This window comes from Leucoraja erinacea, chromosome 9 (genome assembly GCF_028641065.1).
Source record: "Leucoraja erinacea ecotype New England chromosome 9, Leri_hhj_1, whole genome shotgun sequence".
Taxonomy (NCBI): Eukaryota; Metazoa; Chordata; class Chondrichthyes; order Rajiformes; family Rajidae; genus Leucoraja; species Leucoraja erinaceus.
In genome coordinates this window covers 32,089,063-32,110,134 of record NC_073385.1, presented here as the reverse complement: position 1 = coordinate 32,110,134, position 21,072 = coordinate 32,089,063, and the positions used below count along the sequence as shown (strand labels likewise).

Genomic DNA, 21,072 nt, shown 5'->3' with positions numbered 1-21,072 from the left:
CTAGTTTTGGAATCCTCCACCCTGGGATAAAGAGTGTGAACATTCACTTTATCCATTCACCTCATGTTCTTGCACCCCACAGCCTCCTACACACCAAACAAAAAAGTCCCAACCTATCTAACGTCTTGCTATATCTCAAGCCTGCAAGCCTAGGCCACATCCTAGCGGAGCGGAGACCTGACTCGGCACCGAAGCTGTAGCGGCGGCAGCGACCACCCACGGAGTTTGAGCCGTCGCCTCGGCGCAGAGGGAGAACAAAGAGGGAAGAGCCAGAGACTTTAAGATTTTGCCTTCCACCACAGTGAGGAGGTGTTTGGTGAACTCACTGTGGTGGATGTTAAATTTGTGTTGACTATGTGTTTTGTCATTTTTTTAAATTATATGTATGACTGCAGGGAAACAGAATTTCGTTCAGACCGAAAGGTCTGAATGACAATAAACGAATCGAATCTAATCTAATCCTGATGAACCACTTCCGCACCCTTTCTAACCGAATGATATCTTGTGTTCCTTGACAAGAAGGCACATTGTTTGCTTTGTAATAATGAGCCTTGTAAAGCAATGGGCAATATCACAATTGGAGCCGCAGGCCTGTTGAAGGATTGGCTGGAGTAAGACATAACTCTCAAGGGATGAGATGAGCTTCTTTTGCCCAATTCGCTGTTATGGATCAAATTCTCACTGGAACTGGGTCAAGACTTTAAAGTCTCAGACTACAAATACCAACTTTGTTCCTCAATAAAAACACAAAGGGCTGGAGAAACTCAGTGGCCAGGCAGCATCTGGGGAGAAATTTGGATATGGATAGGGGGTGTTTCAGATTGTGACCAGCCCCTCCTCAGACTGATGGAGTAAGAAGAAAACAGCCAGAAAAGGGGGGTTGGGGCGGGACAAAGCCTGGCAGGTGAGAGGGGGTCTGATTGGCAGATGGGTGGAGTAAATGACATGGGCTAGAGGTGAAAAGGAGACAAAAGAGTTTCAGATAAGGAGAGAAGTGAAACAAGGAGGAGTGAAATGTAAAGTGTGAAGGGAGGGATAGGTGGGGTACGAGGAGGACGGCTAAAAGGACATGGTGACTCAGAGGTGGGAGAGATGAAAGATGAGTGAAAAGAGGAAGGAAAAAGATCAGAGTGATGGGGATGGTGCTGCTCACAGGGAGAGGGAAAATAGAAGTGGGGATGGGGGGGATTACTTGATAATGGAGAATTCAAAGTTTATATCATTGGACTGTAAGCTACCAAAGCAGAATATTAAGCTTTTCATACCTCCAATGTTAATCAATACTTAAATTCAATACAGTGTTTATAATACAAAATTCTTCAAGCTGTGTATGAAAGCTCACTTGAATTTGAACTTGAACCAGGATTTTAAAAAGGTTGCTGATTTCTAATGAATCAACTGAGATTGTACCGGCAACAAAAGTATAGCATATTTACATATATATTTATTCTGCCAAACGAAGTATGAAAGTCTGATTAATTGTTGAGCTTCCTGGATTCTAGTTACAATGAAAGGTATGCAAAACAGCACCAATTTAAAATCCATGTAAATTTCTTTTGTTCTAAAAATCATCACTCTCCTTTGATTTCATAAGTTGTGTCAGGTTCTTTTTCAATGGACATTTTGACAAATTATCCAAAATTTATGAACTTAATGGTCTAAGCACCAGGAGGCTTCAACACTTGTTTCATGACGAGTACTCTTTTTATTGAAGAAGGGACTTGACCCGAAACGTCACCTATTTCCTTCGCTCCATAGATGCTGCCTCACCCACTGAGTTTCTCTAGCATTTTTGTCTACCCACTCTTTTTACAAGACAACCTTCTGCCTGAGGTAGCGCAAAACTGTATTTTCCTCGAGGTAGCATCTTAGTTTTGCATAACTAGGACCAGTCAGTGGCGACTCTTGCCTTTCAATGTCTTTCTTTCATCTTACGGAACCCGCACCCTTGATCTGGACTACATTTCAACCCTTCCAATCCCGCAATCGGGAAAGAAGACCTATTTTATTCCGTTCACATTGTAAACTGAGACCAGCTGCTTCTACTCAGTTCACTGATGGCAGTCAGATGTTGCTGCTCGATTCTGAACTGATGAAAGAGGAGTGATTAAAGGTGCAAGGGGATTCCCATAAAATAACGAGCCAACTTCTGTCACTCTTAAACAGGAACAGAAAACCTACCGGCCTCTCAAACTGTAAACTGCACAATACACAAAAAATGTTCAAAGCACCTAACTTCAACCCAGAAGTCTAGTATTTAAAACTTAAAAATTAATAACATTTTTAATAAAAATCCATGATTAAATTTTGTATTATTAACCTGCTGCCAACCATGTAAACAATGTCCAGAAATGAATTATTTATGCATTTCTAAATTAGCTTTGAGTCTATAAAATTCTAAATATCTATTGCAGACAGTAACTTTAGCTAAACAACAATACACAGAGAAGTAAAAGCAAAGATAAACACAAAAATCATAATTTTCCAACATAATGACAGACCAAGACACAAACTGCTGGTGGAACTCAATGGGTCAGGCAGCATCTGTGAAGGGAATGGACAGGCAACATCATAAGGTCATAAGTGACAGGAGTAGAATAAGGCCATTCGACCAATAAAGTCTACTCCGCTATTCAATCAATGCTGATCTATCTCTCCCTCCTAACCCCATTCTCCTGCCTTCTCCACATAACCTTTGACACCCGTACTAATCATGAATCAATCTATCTCTGGCTTAAAAATATCCACCGACTTGGCCTCCACAGCCTCTGTGGCAAAGAATTCCACAGATTCACCACCCTCGGACTAAAGAAATTTCTCCTCATCTCCTTCCTAAAAGAACATCCTTTAATTCCGAGGCTATGACCAGTCCTAGACTCTCCCACTAGTGGAAACATCCTCTCCACATCCACTCTATCCAAGCCTTTCACTATTCTCTATGTTTCAATGAGGTCCCCCCTCATTCTATTAAACTCCAGGGAGTACTGGCAAACGGCCATCAAATGTTAACCTACTCATTCCTAGGTAGTGTTTTGCTCAATATTCCAGCATCTGCAGTTACTTGTGTTCCAAAGCATCGGACGTTGTTCCCTCCACAGATGCAGCTTGAGCCGCTGAGTTCCTCCAGCACTTTGGCTTTTGCTCAAAATTCCAGCATTTGCCGTTCCTTGTCTCCATAAACCACAGACCATTAGCAACAGATTTGTGCTTCAGTAATGTCACTACGGGGCCTTCTTTGTACTTTTCATTTAAGAAAATGGTATCAGCTTTCAGCTCAGATCTCATCTCAATATTATTAAAATCCTATTGTATAGCTTTCAATATATTTTAATCATTTTTTAATATTAAAACAAGCAGCATTAAAAAAAGGAAAATATACCAAGGTGTGTTTTAGAGGCAAAACATCAATATTTAAAACTGCTAGGATTCAGGGTTAAATATATGAAGGGAAGTATAACCCATCTATTCCATATAACTATATAACAATTACAGCACGAAAACAGGCCATCTCGACCCTTCTAGTCCGTGCCGGACACGTATTCTCCCCTAGTCCCATACACCTGCGTTCAGACCATAACCCTCCATACCCTTCCCGTCCATATAACCATCCAATTTATTTTTAAATGATAAAAACGAACCTGCCTCCACCACCTTCACTGGAAGCTCATTCCACACAGCCACCACTCTCTGAGTAAAGAAGTTCCCCCTCATGTTACCCCTAAACTTCTGTCCCTTAATTCTCAAGTCATGTCCCCTTGTTTGAATCTTCCCTACTCTCAGTGGGAAAAGCTTATCCACATCAACTCTGTCTATCCCTCTCATCATTTTAAAGACCTCTATCAAGTCCTCCCTTAACCTTCTGCGCTCCAAAGAATAAAGCCCTAACTTGTTCAACCTTTCTCCGTAACTTAGTTGCTGAAACCCAGGCAACATTCTAGTAAATCTCCTCTGTACTCTCTCTATTTTGTTGACATCCTTCCTATAATTAGGCGACCAAAATTGTACACCATACTCCAAATTGACCTCACCAATGCCTTGTACAATTTTAACATTACATCCCAGCTTCTATACTCAATGCTCTGATTTATAAAGGCCAGCACACCAAAAGCTTTCTTTACCACCCTATCTATGTGAGATTCCACTTTCAGGGAACTGTGCACAGTTATTCCCAGATCCCTCTGTTCACCTGCATTCTTCAAATCCCTACCATTTACCATGTACGTCCTATTTTGATGTGTCCTGCCAAGATGTAGCACCTCACATTTATCAGCATTAAACTCCATCTGCCATCTTTCAGCCCACTCTTCCAACTGGCATAAATCTCTCTGTAGACTGTATTCAAATTAAAACGCGAGCAAAAATGATCAACTTCCATTACTGCTCACAATAGAGCAATTCCATGAACTGAACTTCCTGATACGCATCACTCTACCTAGCATTTCCTTCCCAGGGAAACCCAGCTGGTGTGACAGACTTGACCGTTATTGTGCACTTCCTGATCGTCAGCTTAATTACAGACACTTAAGAATAGGTCAATTGCAGGAACATTTGGTCACAAAAGAACTTGGCACTGAATGTACTGGAGGGAATAAACATTAATTTAGTAATGGGCAGGAGCAAGTAGCAACACCACCTTATCTTGCATTTTAATTTTCCCCTACAGTCATGACAACATCCTCTTGCAACGCTGTTCATTTGCTGGTCCAAATACAATGACTACAGAGTGGCAAACAGGAATTCACAGCACATTTATGTTTTCCAAAAGAAAGTTCATTCATAACATAAGTGACAACTTACAACTACAAGAAACTGCAGGTGCTGGTTTACATAAACAAACACAAATTGGTGGAGTAACTCAGCGGATCAGGCAGCATCTCTGGGAGACATGGATAGGCGATGTTTCGGGTCAGAACCCTTCTTCAGTCTGCAGAAGGTCCCGACCTGTAACGTGGCCTATTCCTGTCATCCAGAGATGCTGCCTGACCTACTGAGTTACTCCAGCACTGTATGTTTATTTGTCTTGACATTTTCCAGGATGTAACTGGATAGTTCAGAAAGGTGAAGCAGGAAAACAATTTTCCTTTAAATGTAAGACCCTACAATAATAAAACAAGCCACAAATATGAAATGTTACCATTTTTGGTGTCCTCTTTTCCCTATTTAAGTGTCAGAATATCAATCGCAATAATATAGAAACACGATTCAAATTATGACCCATTTTATGGTCGGTAGTTATATGCAACAAATTCCAGTGAAATATTATTGAACACTTTTCCTTTACAAATACAAGGACCGCATGTTAGGAGATTCAGATTAGTTTGTCATTTATACCAAGATGCCGTGAAATTCCTCGTGCACATGAAGTTCAAACTGTATACGTACTGTAATTATAAATACGAGCGCAAAGCAGAAGAATGGAACAACATTGGAGTGAAAAAAAATCAAACTACAATAACATAATAACCATACGGAGTTATTATGCTACAGTAGATCAAGTTGAGTAAGTATGGGACACGTCTCCAGGAAAGGAATGTGAAAGAGGTCATTGGAGCAACTATTCCAACTCACAAAAACGTCATACATTTATGTAGCACGTTCAGCCAATCGTGTCCATGTGGATTTTTTAAGAAGGAACTGCAGATGCTGGAAAATCGAAGGTAGACAAAAATGCTGGAGAAACTCAGCGGGTGAGGCAATATCTATGGAGCGAAAGAAATAGGCAACGTTTTGGGTCGAAACCCTTTGGGATGCTGCCTCACCTGCTGAGTTTCTCTGTTTTTGTCTACCTATGTCCATGTGAATGCCTGGAAAGTCCCATTCCCATGCTTTTTATCAATAGCTTGCATATTGCATAACTGCATTTTATCAATAATTGCATATATCCAAGTGCAAATGCAATTACAGTTTTAAAATCACTACTGAATCTATTTCAACTGTCCTTTCTAACACTGAATTCGAGATCACAACTTGCTTTGTTTAAAAAAATAGCTCCTGGCCTTTTATTGTCAATTTATCTTAAATCCAAACTCTGCTTACTGACCTGGCAAGATAAATAATTAGTCTCTATTTCCGCCATCAAAGATCTTCATAATTTAGAAAAATTCAGTTCCTCCATTACCTTCGCTGTTCCAACAAGAACCATTCCAGCTCATCCTGTTTCTTCATTACTGCTTGTGCTAAAGAAAATCTTGCAAAGTAATATATTTACTGGTCTGGGAGAAGCAGCTGAAGTAGTGCTTCCCCCACCCTTCATGGTGACAGAGGTCATGGGCAGGGGCTGTGGAGGGACTAGCCATATAGTTAAAAAGACAAATTAAATCTCTAGCCAAGGTCAGTGCCAAGGCAAAATGTGGAGACATGTACATCCATGATATGGGTCGGTGGGTTAATTCACTTTAAATTGCCCTTAATGTGCAGATTAATCGGTGGGGAGCTGATGAGAATTCAGTGAGAAATAAAATGGAAATGGTGTAGGATGGATGGCTGATAGTCAGCAAGGGCTTGGTGGGCCGAAGGGCCTGTGTCCTTGCTGTATCCTTCAATGACTATAATGGAAGGTCATTTCTTGCAGCCAGCCCATACTGAAACTGGGGCATTAACTCAACTGATAATGCAGCAGCCATAAACATTTCAAAAATTGCCATGAAACATGTACTATTTCCCAATTCTCCGCTCACCACACCCTCCCCACAACAAACACACTCATTGTCAATACAGAAAGGCTGTCACAAACAGTGATGTTACCTGTTCAAGCATGTCCTTTGGCAAATCCTCTTGCTCATCCATTGTTAAAATAGCCCGTTTTATCTCATCATTGGACAGCTTTAACCTAAACAGATGACAAACATGTCAATAAGCACAATGCAGTGTTGGAAGCGATGCAAGGGTGCTAACTGTAGCTGGAAGTATAAATACTAATACTTGCACACTAATATCGTGCATTTATAATGGCTCTCTGTTCCACAATACCGGCAAACAAAACACCTGGGGAAAAGTTTAAGCTATCAAGTAACTTTATAACAAATACTATTAGTTAGTGAACTTAAGTCTGGCATTGAATTGTAAATTGAAGAGGTTCAAATTGATAGTCAGATTGATTGATTGGAAGATACAACATTGGAACATGCCCTTTGGCCCACTGAGTCCAAGCAACCATCAATCACCTGTTCTGTTATCCCACTTTCTCATTCACTCCCGAAACACTTCAAATTGTTGAGGCCAAGTAACCTACAAACCTGCGCATCTTGGAGATACAGGAAGAAACCGGAGCACCCAGGTGAAACTCAAGCGGTCACAGGGAGAACGTCTCAACTCCACACAGAAAGCACCAGAGGTTCAGGGCTGAACCCTCAACTCTGGCATTGAGGCAGAAGCTCTACAATTGTGCCTTAGGAGTACAGTGAGGAACAGTTCCAAAGAAAAATCTTGCTTGCATCACACAAGTTCAAACACATAAAACCAAATTATATATAAAATACTCAGAAAAATTTAGGAGAAAGAACAGTTGTTTGCACAAAATAAATAGAAGACAAAAAGATGATTAAGTATTGGTGGCAACAAGGAGAATTCAATTCAGTCCCTCATGTTCTGGTAAAGCAGGCATCGAGTTCCAAACACATCCAGAGCACACTCTGGCTTCTATCATTATTAATCTGCTTTAAATGTTAACTTTACAGACAGTGCTCAACCTGCTCATTAGGTTCAGCATTGCCTTGTTTCAGATTTTGTATCCATCCAGTATCACATGACTAAAGAGCTGACAAACTGGTCAATCAACTGTCTGAGACAGCCCTGCTCTCACAACCCACTTGTTTGAGAAGAAAAGAGAATCATACTGGTAAACTGGTTGTTATAAATGTACTCCATGCCAGTCTGACAAATATTCCCATACATTGACAGAATTAGGTAATCCGGAAATTTCAGTTTATGTCTTCGGGATGACAGTTCCAGAGCAGTAGAAATGTACATGTGACTCTCTACAAGGAATGAAAGAAATGGTGCAGCAATCACATGGTTCACTTTCAGTCACAAAGGACTACAGATGCTGAAATCATGGGTAACATACAAAGGAAATCAGTGGGTCAGGCAGCCTCTGTGGAGAGAATGGACAAGCAAAGTTTTTGTTTGCAGACGACACTTCTCCAGACGAATGAAATGGTTAACTTTGCTGCCTGACGGTTTCAGAGTGCTGGGATTGAAACTGCTGTGTGGAGTTTGTGTGTTCACCTCATAACTACACAGGTGCTCCAGTTTACACCCTGGAGTCAAGAGAACTGCTGGTTATTAGGTTAACTGGCAATTACAAATTGCCCCTCGTGTGCAGATGGGTGGCAGGGGAACAGGAGTTGAGATGCAGCAAAGAAAATAAGAAAATAACTAGTAGGCCAATAGGCCATCTTCCATGTTAGTTCCATTTCCAGTATATCTCCCACTTTCATCAGCATTTGAGTTTAATTTGATATAAATCTCAAGAACATTGTTAGCGTTAAATAAAAAATCCTTTCACTTTAGAATTTTAAACACAGTTTTTGTGCTGGAAAAAAAATGTTGAGCAAACAGCACTCGCCATTATTAAAGTATAAATTGGATGGCAACTACTGGTGAACCCATACACTCACAATAAAGCACAAACATAGAACAATAGAGCAGAGCATGTCCATGCCAAACATTACGCCAATTTAATTTGATCTCCTCTGCCTGCACATGATTCATATCCCTCCGGGAACTTGATGGATCTGTTATATAACTATCCTGCTATATAACAAATAACATGAAATTCTATATCTGCACAAGCTCCAGAAAGATTCAGGTTACTCCATTCCAGTATAAGTAGTTTAGTTAGTTTATGATCACATGTACCGAGGTACAGTGAAAAGCTTTTTGTTATGTGCTATTCAGTCAACGGAAAGACTATACATGATTACAATCAAGTCATTCACAGTGTACAGATGTAGGATAATGGGCATAATGTTTAGAGCAAGGTAAAGTCCAGTAAAGTCAGATAGAAGATAGTCCAAGGAAGTGGATGGTAGTTCAGCACTGCTCTCTAGTTAGTGATAGGATGGTTCAGTTGCCTGATAACAGCGGGGATGAAATTGTCCCAAAATTTGAAGGTGTTCATTTTCACACCTGTACCTCGTGCCTGCAAATTGCCCCCTGGTATGTAGGGAGTGGCTGGGAAAGTGGGATAACATAGAACTATTGTGAATGGATGATCGATGGTCAGTATGGAATCAGCGGGCTGAAGTGTCTGTTTCCATGCTGAATTGTTCTATCTATCAGTCGATTAGGAGCAGTTGCACAACTGACGGAGCTGGAAGCAGTGTCATTGATAAGTCAATTCACGTAAATCAGAAGCTCAGCAATAATAAATCTGCAACAAATAATCTCCAGTGGAATGCTAAATGCTGTGCTCTCCTCAAAGAACTGATGATTTAATTTTGCCTTATATTCTCAGCATGCTACAGCGTCTCTGAGGCAAGATGCAACTGGGAATTATCTCCACTTGCTGCCCCAGACATTCTGTGACCAGTTGCTAGAACCTGCTCACATCACACCTTTTAGCCACAAAAATATGTATCTTGGCAGATGAGATGCATTACTTATTAGGTGTAGTTATTTACACCATCTTAAAATAGTAACGTCTTATACTTGAGCAAAACACAAAGTGCTGGAGTAACTAATCAGGTCAGGCAGTATCGGTAGAAGGAAATAGACAGACAACGTTTCGAGTTAGGAGCCTTCATCAGACTCCACAGATGCTGCCTGAGCTACGGAATTCAGATTCAGATTCAGATTCAGATTCAATTTTAATTGTCATTGTCAGTGTACAGTACAGATTTAATTTTGGAGCTACGGAATTGCACCATTTTGTTTATTTGCTCAAAATTCCAGCATCTGTAATTTTTTTCTGTTTCTACAGTTTTTCACTTGTCAACATCAGCATTATATTTTTGCTGTTGTTGGCCTTTCTGTTCTAACCAACTGTTTGTCTTTTCCATCTTTCTAAAGAGCTTCAACCAATTGACTTGATGCTGTGCCACACATTTTCCAAAGTGTTTCACACAGATAAACAAATCATGACTACAGTGTTATCAATAATAAACTTTCAGCTGATCTTGCCAATTCCTCCAATGGAAAAAGCACCTGTTTATATCAGGCTTTAAAGGTAAAGTTTGCGGAGCGCTGTCCCATAGTGGAGACACAAGGAACTGCAGAACACAAAGTGCTGTAGTAACTCAGCGGGTCAGGCAGTACCTCTGAAGGGTCCCGACTCAAAACGTTGCCCATCCACGCCCTCCAGATGCCGTGCCTGAGTAGCTAAGTTACTCCAGCACTTTGTGGGGCCTCTTTGTCCCACGCTAGAGTTTCATTCAAGAGGCATTTTGACAGGACAATAACAGCAAAGGTCTTCATCAATGATTCTGGCTGCTTCCAATTTGCCTGTGATTCCCAAAAACAGAAAACTTATCTTACAATATTCACCCCTCAGTGTCCTAATTTTACAGAAATGTACTTTTAAAAATGCTTCTTGAAATTAACAAAAGAACTAGTAATAATTTGCAATCTCCAGGAAAAGTCAAGAGAGATCTGAGTCCCTCCCAGATGATTCCTTCCAAACACAAGAAAATAAAATGTTAAAAAATGTCATATTATAAATATTAAACTGTTGTCATAAAGTACAACTATGTATCAGTACCAATGTTTGTTATCTGGCCTTAAATACAGATTACATACTCTTTTTTCATTCAAACATCCAATATCCAGTTTACTGCTAACCAAAGATAGACACAAAAAGCTGGAGTGACTCAGTGGGACAGGCAGCATCTCTGGTGAGAAGGAATGGGTGACGTTTCAGGTCGAGACTCTACTAATCCTTCTCGGTAGTATCCACTTCTCTCTGCACTTCCCGGGGTTACTCCCTTCCCCACTCCTGCTAAATCATCTTCCTACTTTCATTAAGCAGCTGCACTATTGTTGTGCTGGAAGTTACTACAGCAACAGGAAGCACCGTGAGGCACGAGGGAGAGGCACGGACCCTCTCGGCATCCTGAACGCCGATGAAGGAAATGGATTGCTTTCACCGAGGCCAAGAAAGCCGAGATGCCAACACTGCCTTTGCAATCACAAGCCTGCAGCAACAGTGTTAGGAACTGCAGCAGCAAAGGAAGGCGAGATAACAAATGCAACAACTGAACAGATGGCAGTGATGGCTGGCTTCAGCTGAATGGTCTAGTCTCATATTCAGTCTCTTCACACTCATTAGTGAGAAATGGTAACACCAACTATGACTATTTAACAATGCTATAGATACGAATGAAAGATATGACTAGGATTATATACTAATGAATAAAATTTGCCACACACTCCCTCATCTAAACCAAAGAAAGGTGGAAAAATAAAAATCAATTCCCAGAAAACTAATATATTATCCCTGTTAATACTGAGGCAGCAATGATGTTTTAATGATAATGATAACCACCAGGATATCAATGACAAATCACACCTGAAACTAAAATGCCCACAAGGGTGGCACAGTGGCGCAGCTGGTAGAGCTGCTGCCTCACAGCGCCAGAAACCCGGGTTCAATCCTGACCATGGGTGCTGTCAGTATGGAGAATACAAGTTCTCCCTGCACCCACTTGGGTTTCCTCTGGGTGCTCCAGTTTCCTCCCACATCCCAAAGACGTGCGTGTTTATAGATTCATCGGTCTCTGTAAAATGCCTCTAGTTTGTAGGGCATGGATGAGAAATTGGATAGCATAGAACTAGTATCAATGGGTGATTGATAGTTGGCTTGCACCTGGTGAGCCAAAGAGCCTGTCTCCATGCTGTATCTCTAAACTAAACTAAAACATTTTCAACAGTGAAACTCTGGGGAAGATAGCAGAGTTGATTAAACCCCTTGTTGCAAGGTAGAACAGTCAATACAGACCCTCTGTTGACAGAAGTATGAATTTAACTTGCAGTGACAGCCTGTGACAATGACCTTCTCAAGGGTGCATTCACAGCAGTCATTACGTCATGGAAAGCAAACAAAGCAACACTATTCAACATTGAAACAGAAAGCAGCAGATAGGCACTTGCTTAACTGGAACAAGAAGTCAAACACTACATGACAAAAAGATGGCAAATAAAGCAAGGAATACAAAATAAAGTGCAGATCTGTTTAAACATGGACAAAGAATTGAAAATGCGTCTGTTTAATAGTAATGTTTAAGAAAGATCAGCAGGTGCTGGAAAAATCGTAGGTAGACAAAAAAAGCTGGAGAAACTCAGCAGGTGAGGCAACGTCTACGGAGCGAAGGAATAGCTGATGTCTCGGGTCGAGACCCTTCTTCAGACTGATGTCAGTGGGGGGGGGGAAAGAAAGGAAGAGGCGGAGACAAGTAGGCTGTGAGAGAGCTGTGAAGTGGAGGGGAACGAAGGAGAAAGCAAGACTACCTGAAATTGGAGTAGTCAATGTTCATACCGCTGGGGTGTAAACTACCCAAGCAAAATATGAGTTGCTGCTCCTTCAATTTGCGCTGGGCCTCACTCTGGCAATGGCGGAGGCCCAAGACAGAAAGGTCGGATTCGGAATGGGGAGTTGAATAGCTGAGCCGCCACCGGGAGATCAGGTTGGTTATTGCGAACAGAGCGGAGGTGTTGGGTGAAGTGATCACCAAGTCTGCGCTTGGTCTCACCGATGTGGAGAAGTTGACGACTGGAACAGCGGATGCAGTAGATGAAGTTGGAGGAGGTGCAGGTGAACCTCTGCCTCACCTGGAAAGACTGTTTGGATACTTGGATGGAGTCGAGGGGGGAGGTAAAGCAACAAATGTAGCATTTCCTGCGGTTGCAAGGGAAAGTATCTGGGGAGGGGGTGGTTTGGGTGTGAAGGGACAAATTGACCACGGAGTTATGGAGGGAATGGTCTCTGTGGAAAGCCGAAATTGGAGGAGATGGGAAGATGTGGCCAGTGGTGGGATCCCATTGGAGATGGCAAAAATGTTGGTGGATTATATGTTGTATGCGACAGCTGGTAGGGTGGAAGGTGAGGACAAGGGGGTCTCTGTCCTTGATACGAGTAGGGGGATGGGGAGTGAGAGCAGAGCTGCGGGATATAGAGGAGACCCTGGTGAGAGCCTCATCTATAATAGAAGAGGGGAACCCCCATTCCGTAAAGAATGAGGACATCTCCAATGCCCTGGTGTTGAACACCTCATTCTGGGTGCAGATTTGGCGTAGACGGAGGAATTGGGAGTAGTGGATAGAGTCCTTACAGGAAGCAGGGTGGGAAGAAGTGTAGTCCAGATAGCCATGGGAGTCAGTGAGTCTGTAGTAGATGCGGTCAGTAGTCTGTTATCTGCGATGGAGTTGGTGGGTTCTAGAAACGGTAGGGAGATGTCGGAAATGGTCCAGGTGAACTTGAGTGCCGGATGGAAGTTAGTGGTGAAATGGATGAAGATAGTGAGTTCTGCATGGGTGTAGAAGGTAGCACCAATGCAGTCGTCAATGTAGCGGAGGTAGAGTTCGGGGATATGGCCATGGTACGCCTGAAACAAGGATTGTTCGACGTACCCTACAAAGATGCAGGCATAGCTTGGCCCGTGCGCATGCCATCGGGGATAGGGCCACGGTATGCCTCGAACAAGTAATAGTCAATTTCCTGTGTGCCGACATAGCTTGAGAATAAAACGCAGAGTGCTGGAGGAACACAATGGGACAGGCAGCATCTGTGGAAGGATAGGCTATGTTTCAGGTCGGGACAGACGATGTCTCAGTTCGGGACCTTTCTTCAGTCTGTTCATTCCTTCCTCAGATGCTGCCTGACCTCCTGACCAGGCATTGTGTTTTGCTCAAGATTCCAGCATTTGCAGCTCCTTATGTCTATAAATATATTTATTTGTGCAGCTGAAAAATCCATTTTGAAGCAAGCAAACTCTCAGCCAAACCAAAACCTTGGTCTTTTGCCCGTCAATGGGAGAGTTGGTAAATGTTCTTTCTGCAGCGCAACAAGTAATATAGCCCTTGTGACATTCAGCACATGTTCATTGCTCTGATCCGTCTGAGATACTATCAGGATATTCATTTGATGCATTTTTTTCTAAAAACCAGGCCACCACTCAGGACAGTGAAGATGGTTATCAAGAGTTACAGCAGGGTCTTGATCAGCTGGGCAAGTGGGCTGAGGAATGGCAAATGGAGTTTAATTCAGATAAGTGCGAGTTGTTGCCTTTTGGGAAGTCAAACCAAGGTAAGACTTTCACAATGAAAGGTAGGGCGCTGGAAATTTGTAGAGCAGGGGGACATAACTGAATATGTTACAGCTGAACAAAATGTTGGTGAGGTTGCATATGGAGTATCATGTTCAGTTTTGGTCACCCAGCTTTAGGGAAGATACCGTTAATCTGCAAAGAATGGATGTGGGGGGGGGAGTCCAGAACCAGGGGCCACAGTTTACGAATAAGGGGTCACCCATTTAGAACGGAGACGAGGAAACACTTTTTCTCACAGAGAGTTGTGAGTCTGTGGAATTCTCTGCCTCAGTTGGAGGCCAGTTCTCTGGATACTTTCAAGAGAGTGCTAGATAGGGGTCTTAAAGATATTGGAGTCAGGGGATATGGGGAGAAGGCAGGAATGGGGTACTGATTGGCCTACTCCTGCACCTATTGTCTATTAACACAGTAAAGATTTGCGAGGATTTTACAAGGAACAACTGAGTCATGGACAGATTCGGAAGGCTAGGACTTTATTTCTTGAAGTGTAGGAGACTGAAGGCTGATCTTATAAAGGTGTATAAAATCATCAGGGCAATTGTGTTAATGTATAAATTATTTTCCCCAGGGTAATTGTTAAAGAAGTTATGCTTTCTACATAATTACGTAGTAGACTTATGTATAGAGTTGACACAAGGAACTGCAGAAACTGGTTTACAAAAGAGGCACAAAGTGCTGGAGAAATGGCACGGTGGTATAGCGGTAGAGCTATTGCTTTGCAGTGCCAGAGACCCGGGTTCAATTCTGACTATGGATGCTTGTCTATACGGAGTTTGTACCTTCTCCCCGTGACCTGCAGGGTTTTCTGCGAGATTTTCGGTTTCCTCCCACACACCAAAGACGCACAGGTTTGTAGGTTAATTGGCTTGGTATAAATGTTTAAAAAATTCTCTCCAGTGTTTGTGGAGTAGTGTTAATGTGCAGGGATGGCTGGTCAGTGCGGACTCAGTGGGCCAAAGGGCCTGTTTCCACCATAGAGAACATTGGCTGGTAATGTTTCGGGTCAAGACCCTTCTTCAGGCTGATTGCAGTGGGGGTAGAACGCTGGACGAGAAGTGTGGGTGGGCGAGAGATTGGTAGATTGGTGGAAAAAGATTGACAGATTGTTCAACAGTCACACTCCCACAAATCAAGGAGAGAAATCATGAGTTACACATTTTAAACAAAGAGAAACTCTTCATGAATAAAACAAATATCTGCAGCAAAGCACAAAGTGCTGGAGGAACTAAGCATGTCAGGCAGCATCTGTGGAGGATGGACAGATAACATTTTGGGTCAGGACCCATCTACAGGCTCAAGATTTCTTCGTGTTGGAACGTGATATGTGAAATATTCTCAAATACGCGACTGCTATTCATTGGCCAAAAGGATCAGTCAGCGACATTGACAAAACCATAAAAAAAGACAACAAAACATTAGAAGTCACTGTTCAAATGTTGCTTTCCCAATCTCAGTACATCTCAAAGCACTTGGCTGCCAATTGCAGCTTTTGAGTTTTGTGTTTCCGTAATTTGTACTCCCACATGCTCAATATTTCATCAGCATCGCAATAAAAAATAAAGCTGAACGTGCAAGTTAAACAAATGTAAATTTAAACAGGCATACAAAACGTACATTTGACAACACAGTAAATAGCACACAAATGGTTTTGATGAGCAAACACAGAGGTCAATTAAAAGGCAACAAAAGATATGATCTTGTTGAAAGCAATCAGCTGCAGAATCACAAGCTATTGATTTCCTTTCTAACGCTGGCAACTTGACTGTGTAATAGTTCCAAAAATCAAAAGTAATAAATGCATGAAGAAAGGAAACCTGGTGTGGCTTGTCTTTAAAGTGTCTGAGTAAATTCAAAGAAACATTAATTATTTTTGTAATCATGAAAAATAGAACTTTCTGGGTGGCACAGTGGCAGAGCTGGTAGAGCTTCTGCCTCACAGCATCAGAGATCCAGGTTTGATCCTGACCTCAGGTGCTGCCTTTGTGGAGTTTGCATGTTCTTCCTGTGATCAAGTAGGTTTCTTCCAGTGGATCTGGTTTCCTCCCACATCCCAAAGACATGCGGGTTTCTAGGTTAAGTGCATGGGGCATAGATGTGAAAGTGGGATAACATAGAGCTAGTGTAAACAGATGATCAATGGTTGGCATGGATTCAGTGGACCAAAGGGCCTGTTTCTCAGCTACATCGCCAAACAATACTAAAAATAAACTTTCATTTCTCTACTGCAAGCATCTCCAGATGTTCATCAGGGGTTCTATCACCAGTGGCGGTGCTCATGGTACCACAGTTTCTACTTGGTCTTCTGTGATACACAACAAATGGAAATGAGTTATAAACTGGGGATGCCAGAGATCCAGGTTCAATCCTGACCTTCGGTGCTGTCTGTGTGGAGCTTGTACGTTCTCCCTGTGATCTTGTGGGTGTCCTGCAGGTGCTCCGGTTTCTTTCCACATCCCAAAGACTTGGGGGTTTGTAAGTTAATTGGCCTTTGAATATTACCCCTAACGTGTAGGGAGTGGATGCGAAAGTGGGATAACACAGAACTAGTGTGAACAGGTGTGGACTCGATGGGCTAAAAAGAATGTTTTCCATGCTGTATCTTTCAATCATTTAATTATTGCTGGAATCTATAATGTGCATGCAAGAAAATTAAAATGAATCATTAAAAAATTGAGGTTTCCTGTGCCATATCAGAAAACCGTTACCTGGACAGAAGAATATTGCAATTCTGGGCTCTTCTCCCGTCTATCACGGATAATTCTTTGACTTTCTTGGTAGAATTCAATGTGTCTTCATTAGATTCTATCTCTTTCTGTGGTCCAAAAAAATACAAGGAGTCATTAGAGAACATGAACCAAAAATATTCCGTAGACTAATAAAACTATTTATTTAACATCTCCAACCCCTATTTGTAAATGAATGCAAGGAGGCAGCACGGCTGCATATTCCTTAATATTTTGATTGATCTACGAAGATAAATGCCATTTTCAAGTTTGATAAACTCAGGACACGGATCAAGTGAGAAAGGACTATTCTTGCTGATGCAAAACAACTTGCATGAGCATCTCTTATCTCAGATATGCAACTATGACAAAGAGTGTAAAGAGAAAATGCAATGAAGTCCACACACGTGGATCTTTAACACATGGCAAAGCCCAAATGGATACAAGCATTCTTAATTTACAAATTCCTTAACAATTTCAGGAAATAGGAACTCCATGGTTAAAACTAGCCTTTGTGTACAGGTCAAGCTATGCCAATGTGATCCCAAAATCATGCAAATATCATTCAAAATTTTTTTTTTACTTCAAGAAATTAAAAACAAGAACTTAAAACGGATTGACTGCATTCTAAGTTCCCTCTGACATATTTACACTGAAATCAAATTTGGCTTTGGCATGGAAAAGTTTGCTAATTTTGTATCAAATCATTGTGTACATCTTATTATTCCTGTTATAGATTAGTACCTAATTATATATTTTTAAATCAAGACTTCTTATCCCTTTATATCTTTATTATACAATAACATTAATTGGAATAATATTTTTCAAACCTGGGAGCCTTTGTCTCCCAGGGTGCAAATATCAAGGACTAGAGGAATAGCTTTAAGATGAAAGGGGCCAGGGACCTGCAGTCAGGGGAGGCAGAGCCTACCTGTCATATTCCCAATGAAAATAGCTGTTCCATTTTTCTTCTATGTTTCTATGTAATGTTTGTAAACCCCTTCATTACATGTCCTCACCTTCCATAGGCCAGGTAACGTATTTCACATGTAAATATATTAAATTTAGGCTCGCTGGTCTCATCATAAAACTGCAATGAAAAAGCACCAGGGGAGGCAGCGATCACATTTGCCTCACAAGGGGGCATGTCTTGAGCCCAGTGGTGGAAGAGCAAGCGTCAATTACGTAGGCTCAGCCCACATAATTAACGCTACCTCACTCTCCCTCCAAGTTAACTAACTTCAGCAGTCGGGGAACGTGGCGGCCCGGGGCTGCTCTTAGTGTTGTTATCGGTTAGATCCCTCAAATTGTCAGCCGAGACATCACTGGGCCGCCATGAGGAAGGGTGCAATGGTGTGGTGGGGGGTTCAGCGGCGGTCAGAATAGGACGGCTGCGGGTTATAACGTGCCATCGTTCCTCTCTCCCTTCTCTCTCTCTCCCCTTCTCTCTCTCCCCCTTTCCTCTCTTGCCATTCTCTCCCTCCCCATTCTCTCACTCCCCCTTTTCTTTCTCTCACCCCTCTCTCTCTCCCCCCCTCCCTTCTCTCTCTCTCTTTGTCCTCTCTCTCTTTGTCCTCTCTCTCCTCTCTCTCTCTCTCCCTCCATTCTCTTCTCTCTCTCTCCCTTCTCTTCTCTCTCCCTCCCTCCCAGCCACGGCACCACCCTCCCTCACCTCGGGGAAACGCGGTGATCAATACAGGGAGGGCCGAGCCACTGAGACTAGCCAGTGCCTCCCCAGCCATTGACCTCACTGCATTTCACTGAAAGGTGCAAGGTTTAAAGGACTTATGCGGGACAAGTTTGTGTTTCAAACCCAAAGTGGTGTGTGCCTGGAACACACTGGCAAAGGTGGTGGTGAATGCAGATACGATCGTGGCATTTAAGAGGATTGTACCCAGGTACATGGATATGCTGGGAATGGATCACGCACTGCCAGAGGAGATCAGTTTAACTTGGTATCATATTGGGCACAGGTATTATGGGCTGAAGGGCCTGTTCTTATGCTGTACTGTTCTATGTTCTGTCATATATAATAGGAGCTCTAACATTATAACAATATTCCATACACAGGCAGAGGAGATCAGTTTAACTTGGTATCATATTTGGCACTGATATTGTGGGTTGAAGGGCTTGTTCCTGTTCTATGTTTTATGTTCATTATGATAACAATTATTCCCAAGTTATTTCTGATATTAAACTGCAATACAACAGTGCAATAAGTGGTATTTTGTTTAAAAAGATGACAGTACTTGATGACACAAGGAACTACCAATGCAAATTAACAAAAGAAGACACAAGAAGACACAAAGTGCTGGAATAACTCAGCGGGTCAGGCAAAATCTCTGGAGAAATCAGTCTGAAGAAGTATCCCGAGCTGAATCGTCACCTGTCCGTTCCCTCCACTGACACTGCCTGACCTGTTGAGTTACTCCAGCAGTTTGTGTTTTACCGAATAACAATCGTGCTGGTCTTTCCATCCCCCACACCCACACCCGCCCCCTCCAACCCCTGTCTCCTTCCACCTAAACCTTCCCTCTGATTGCATTTCACTTCATTTCTCTCCAATATCCCTGGAGAAAGAGTAAATTGCATACAGTTCTCCAGGGCTGCTGCCTGACCTGCTGAGTTACATCAGCATCTTGTATCTTTTTTTTCAAACAGTAATTTATGTTAATAATGATACAAATTTTGAACTAAATATAGTACACAAAACTGTTCAAGTGCTCATGACCAAATCTGACTTCAATATGCATTTTCACCATTATAAACATCATGTTGCACTTTGTACAAGCAGAGTCCTCGCATTGTATTAAAAGCACATGCTTACCTGCTTAGAGTGATTGCTCAGATAGAAATCCTGAAGTGCAGGCCAAGGCAAAAGGAGGACAACAGGTAGCATCAGTTAATAGCAATGAAAAAATAAACTGCAGTTCAGAAAATGTTGCAAAGTGGAAAATGAGACACAGCACAATTGTACAGATACATTATTTTCAAAGCAAAATGTGATTGAAGGCATACCAGCATCAAGCAAGAATATCAACTGCATTCATTAACCCTTTCACCATCACAAGGAAAGGTATTTTGCAAAATATTAGGTTCAAATGGATCTTGATATTGACATAGATATCAAATTTTTGTTAAAGAAAGAGCTGCAGACGCTGGAAAAATCAAAGGTAGATAAAAAAGGATCTCGACCCGAAACGTTGTCTATCCCTTCTCTCCATAGATGCTGCCTCACCTGCAGAGATTCTCCAGCATTTTTGTCTACCTTTGATATCAAAGTAGTATGTTTTAATAATAATAATTGTAGAATCGCAATATTTACGTATAAAATTCCAATGGTCTTGTGAACAAGATTGAAATGTCAATACCCCACTGACAAGAGTCCGAATAAAGTTTTATAGGAGTTTACAGGGGTCCCTGATGTTGAAAGGGTTCAAGCAACATAAATGATCAAGCAGTATTCTCCATATTATAATGCAAAAGCTATTACATGCAAATCAGTGTCCATTTAACAAGCCACGTAATTTCTGCAATATCAATTCAATGTATTACGATGACGGATGAAACACATAAACAGCTTTCAAAATAGCAAAAGGAAAATAATTAGCTTGAAATTCAAAGTGAGCAAAATCAGAGATAGGCTGGAAAGAAGATTATTTTTGACCTGTTGTCTCAATGCTTTCTCTTTGCTGGAAGATTTTACATCTGATCACAGCCACCCTAATTCTCAACCACCTGCAATAATCATTTGTTCATTTTTCCCCACAAATTCTGCAATAACTTCAGCCACAAATATTTGTTTTCTGCACTCGATCAGAGAAAATCTGCTAATCTCTTTCTCCCTCAATAGTGAGGATCTTCTATTAATGAGAATATCCCCAGTATATCACTATACACAAGATGTTGACACAAGGGACTGCAGACTCTGGTTTATCAAAAAAGTGGTAGCGCAATCCAGCCGATCAGGTAGCTACTCTGGGGAACATGGGTAGAAGTTTGACGGAGGATAGGTCCCTCACACGTCTCCTCTGTGTCCCGCAGTTCTGCTCATGCTTCCTCTCCTCCCAGATGCAACAAGGACAGTT

At 41.8% G+C, this 21,072-nt stretch overlaps 1 protein-coding gene across 1 annotated transcript in view; it reads right to left on the bottom strand.

The window, feature by feature from the left end:
- The window catches only part of daam1a (dishevelled associated activator of morphogenesis 1a), a 137,298-nt gene that overhangs the window by 20,719 nt on the left and 95,507 nt on the right, over positions 1–21,072 (bottom strand). Inside the window, exons 17-19 of the mRNA XM_055640503.1 lie at positions 19,812–19,841; positions 16,967–17,073; positions 6,745–6,829 (exon numbers count right to left, since the gene is read on the bottom strand). Coding sequence (XP_055496478.1) covers positions 6,745–6,829; positions 16,967–17,073; positions 19,812–19,841 — 222 coding nt within the window. The remainder of the gene's footprint in view (positions 1–6,744; positions 6,830–16,966; positions 17,074–19,811; positions 19,842–21,072) is intronic.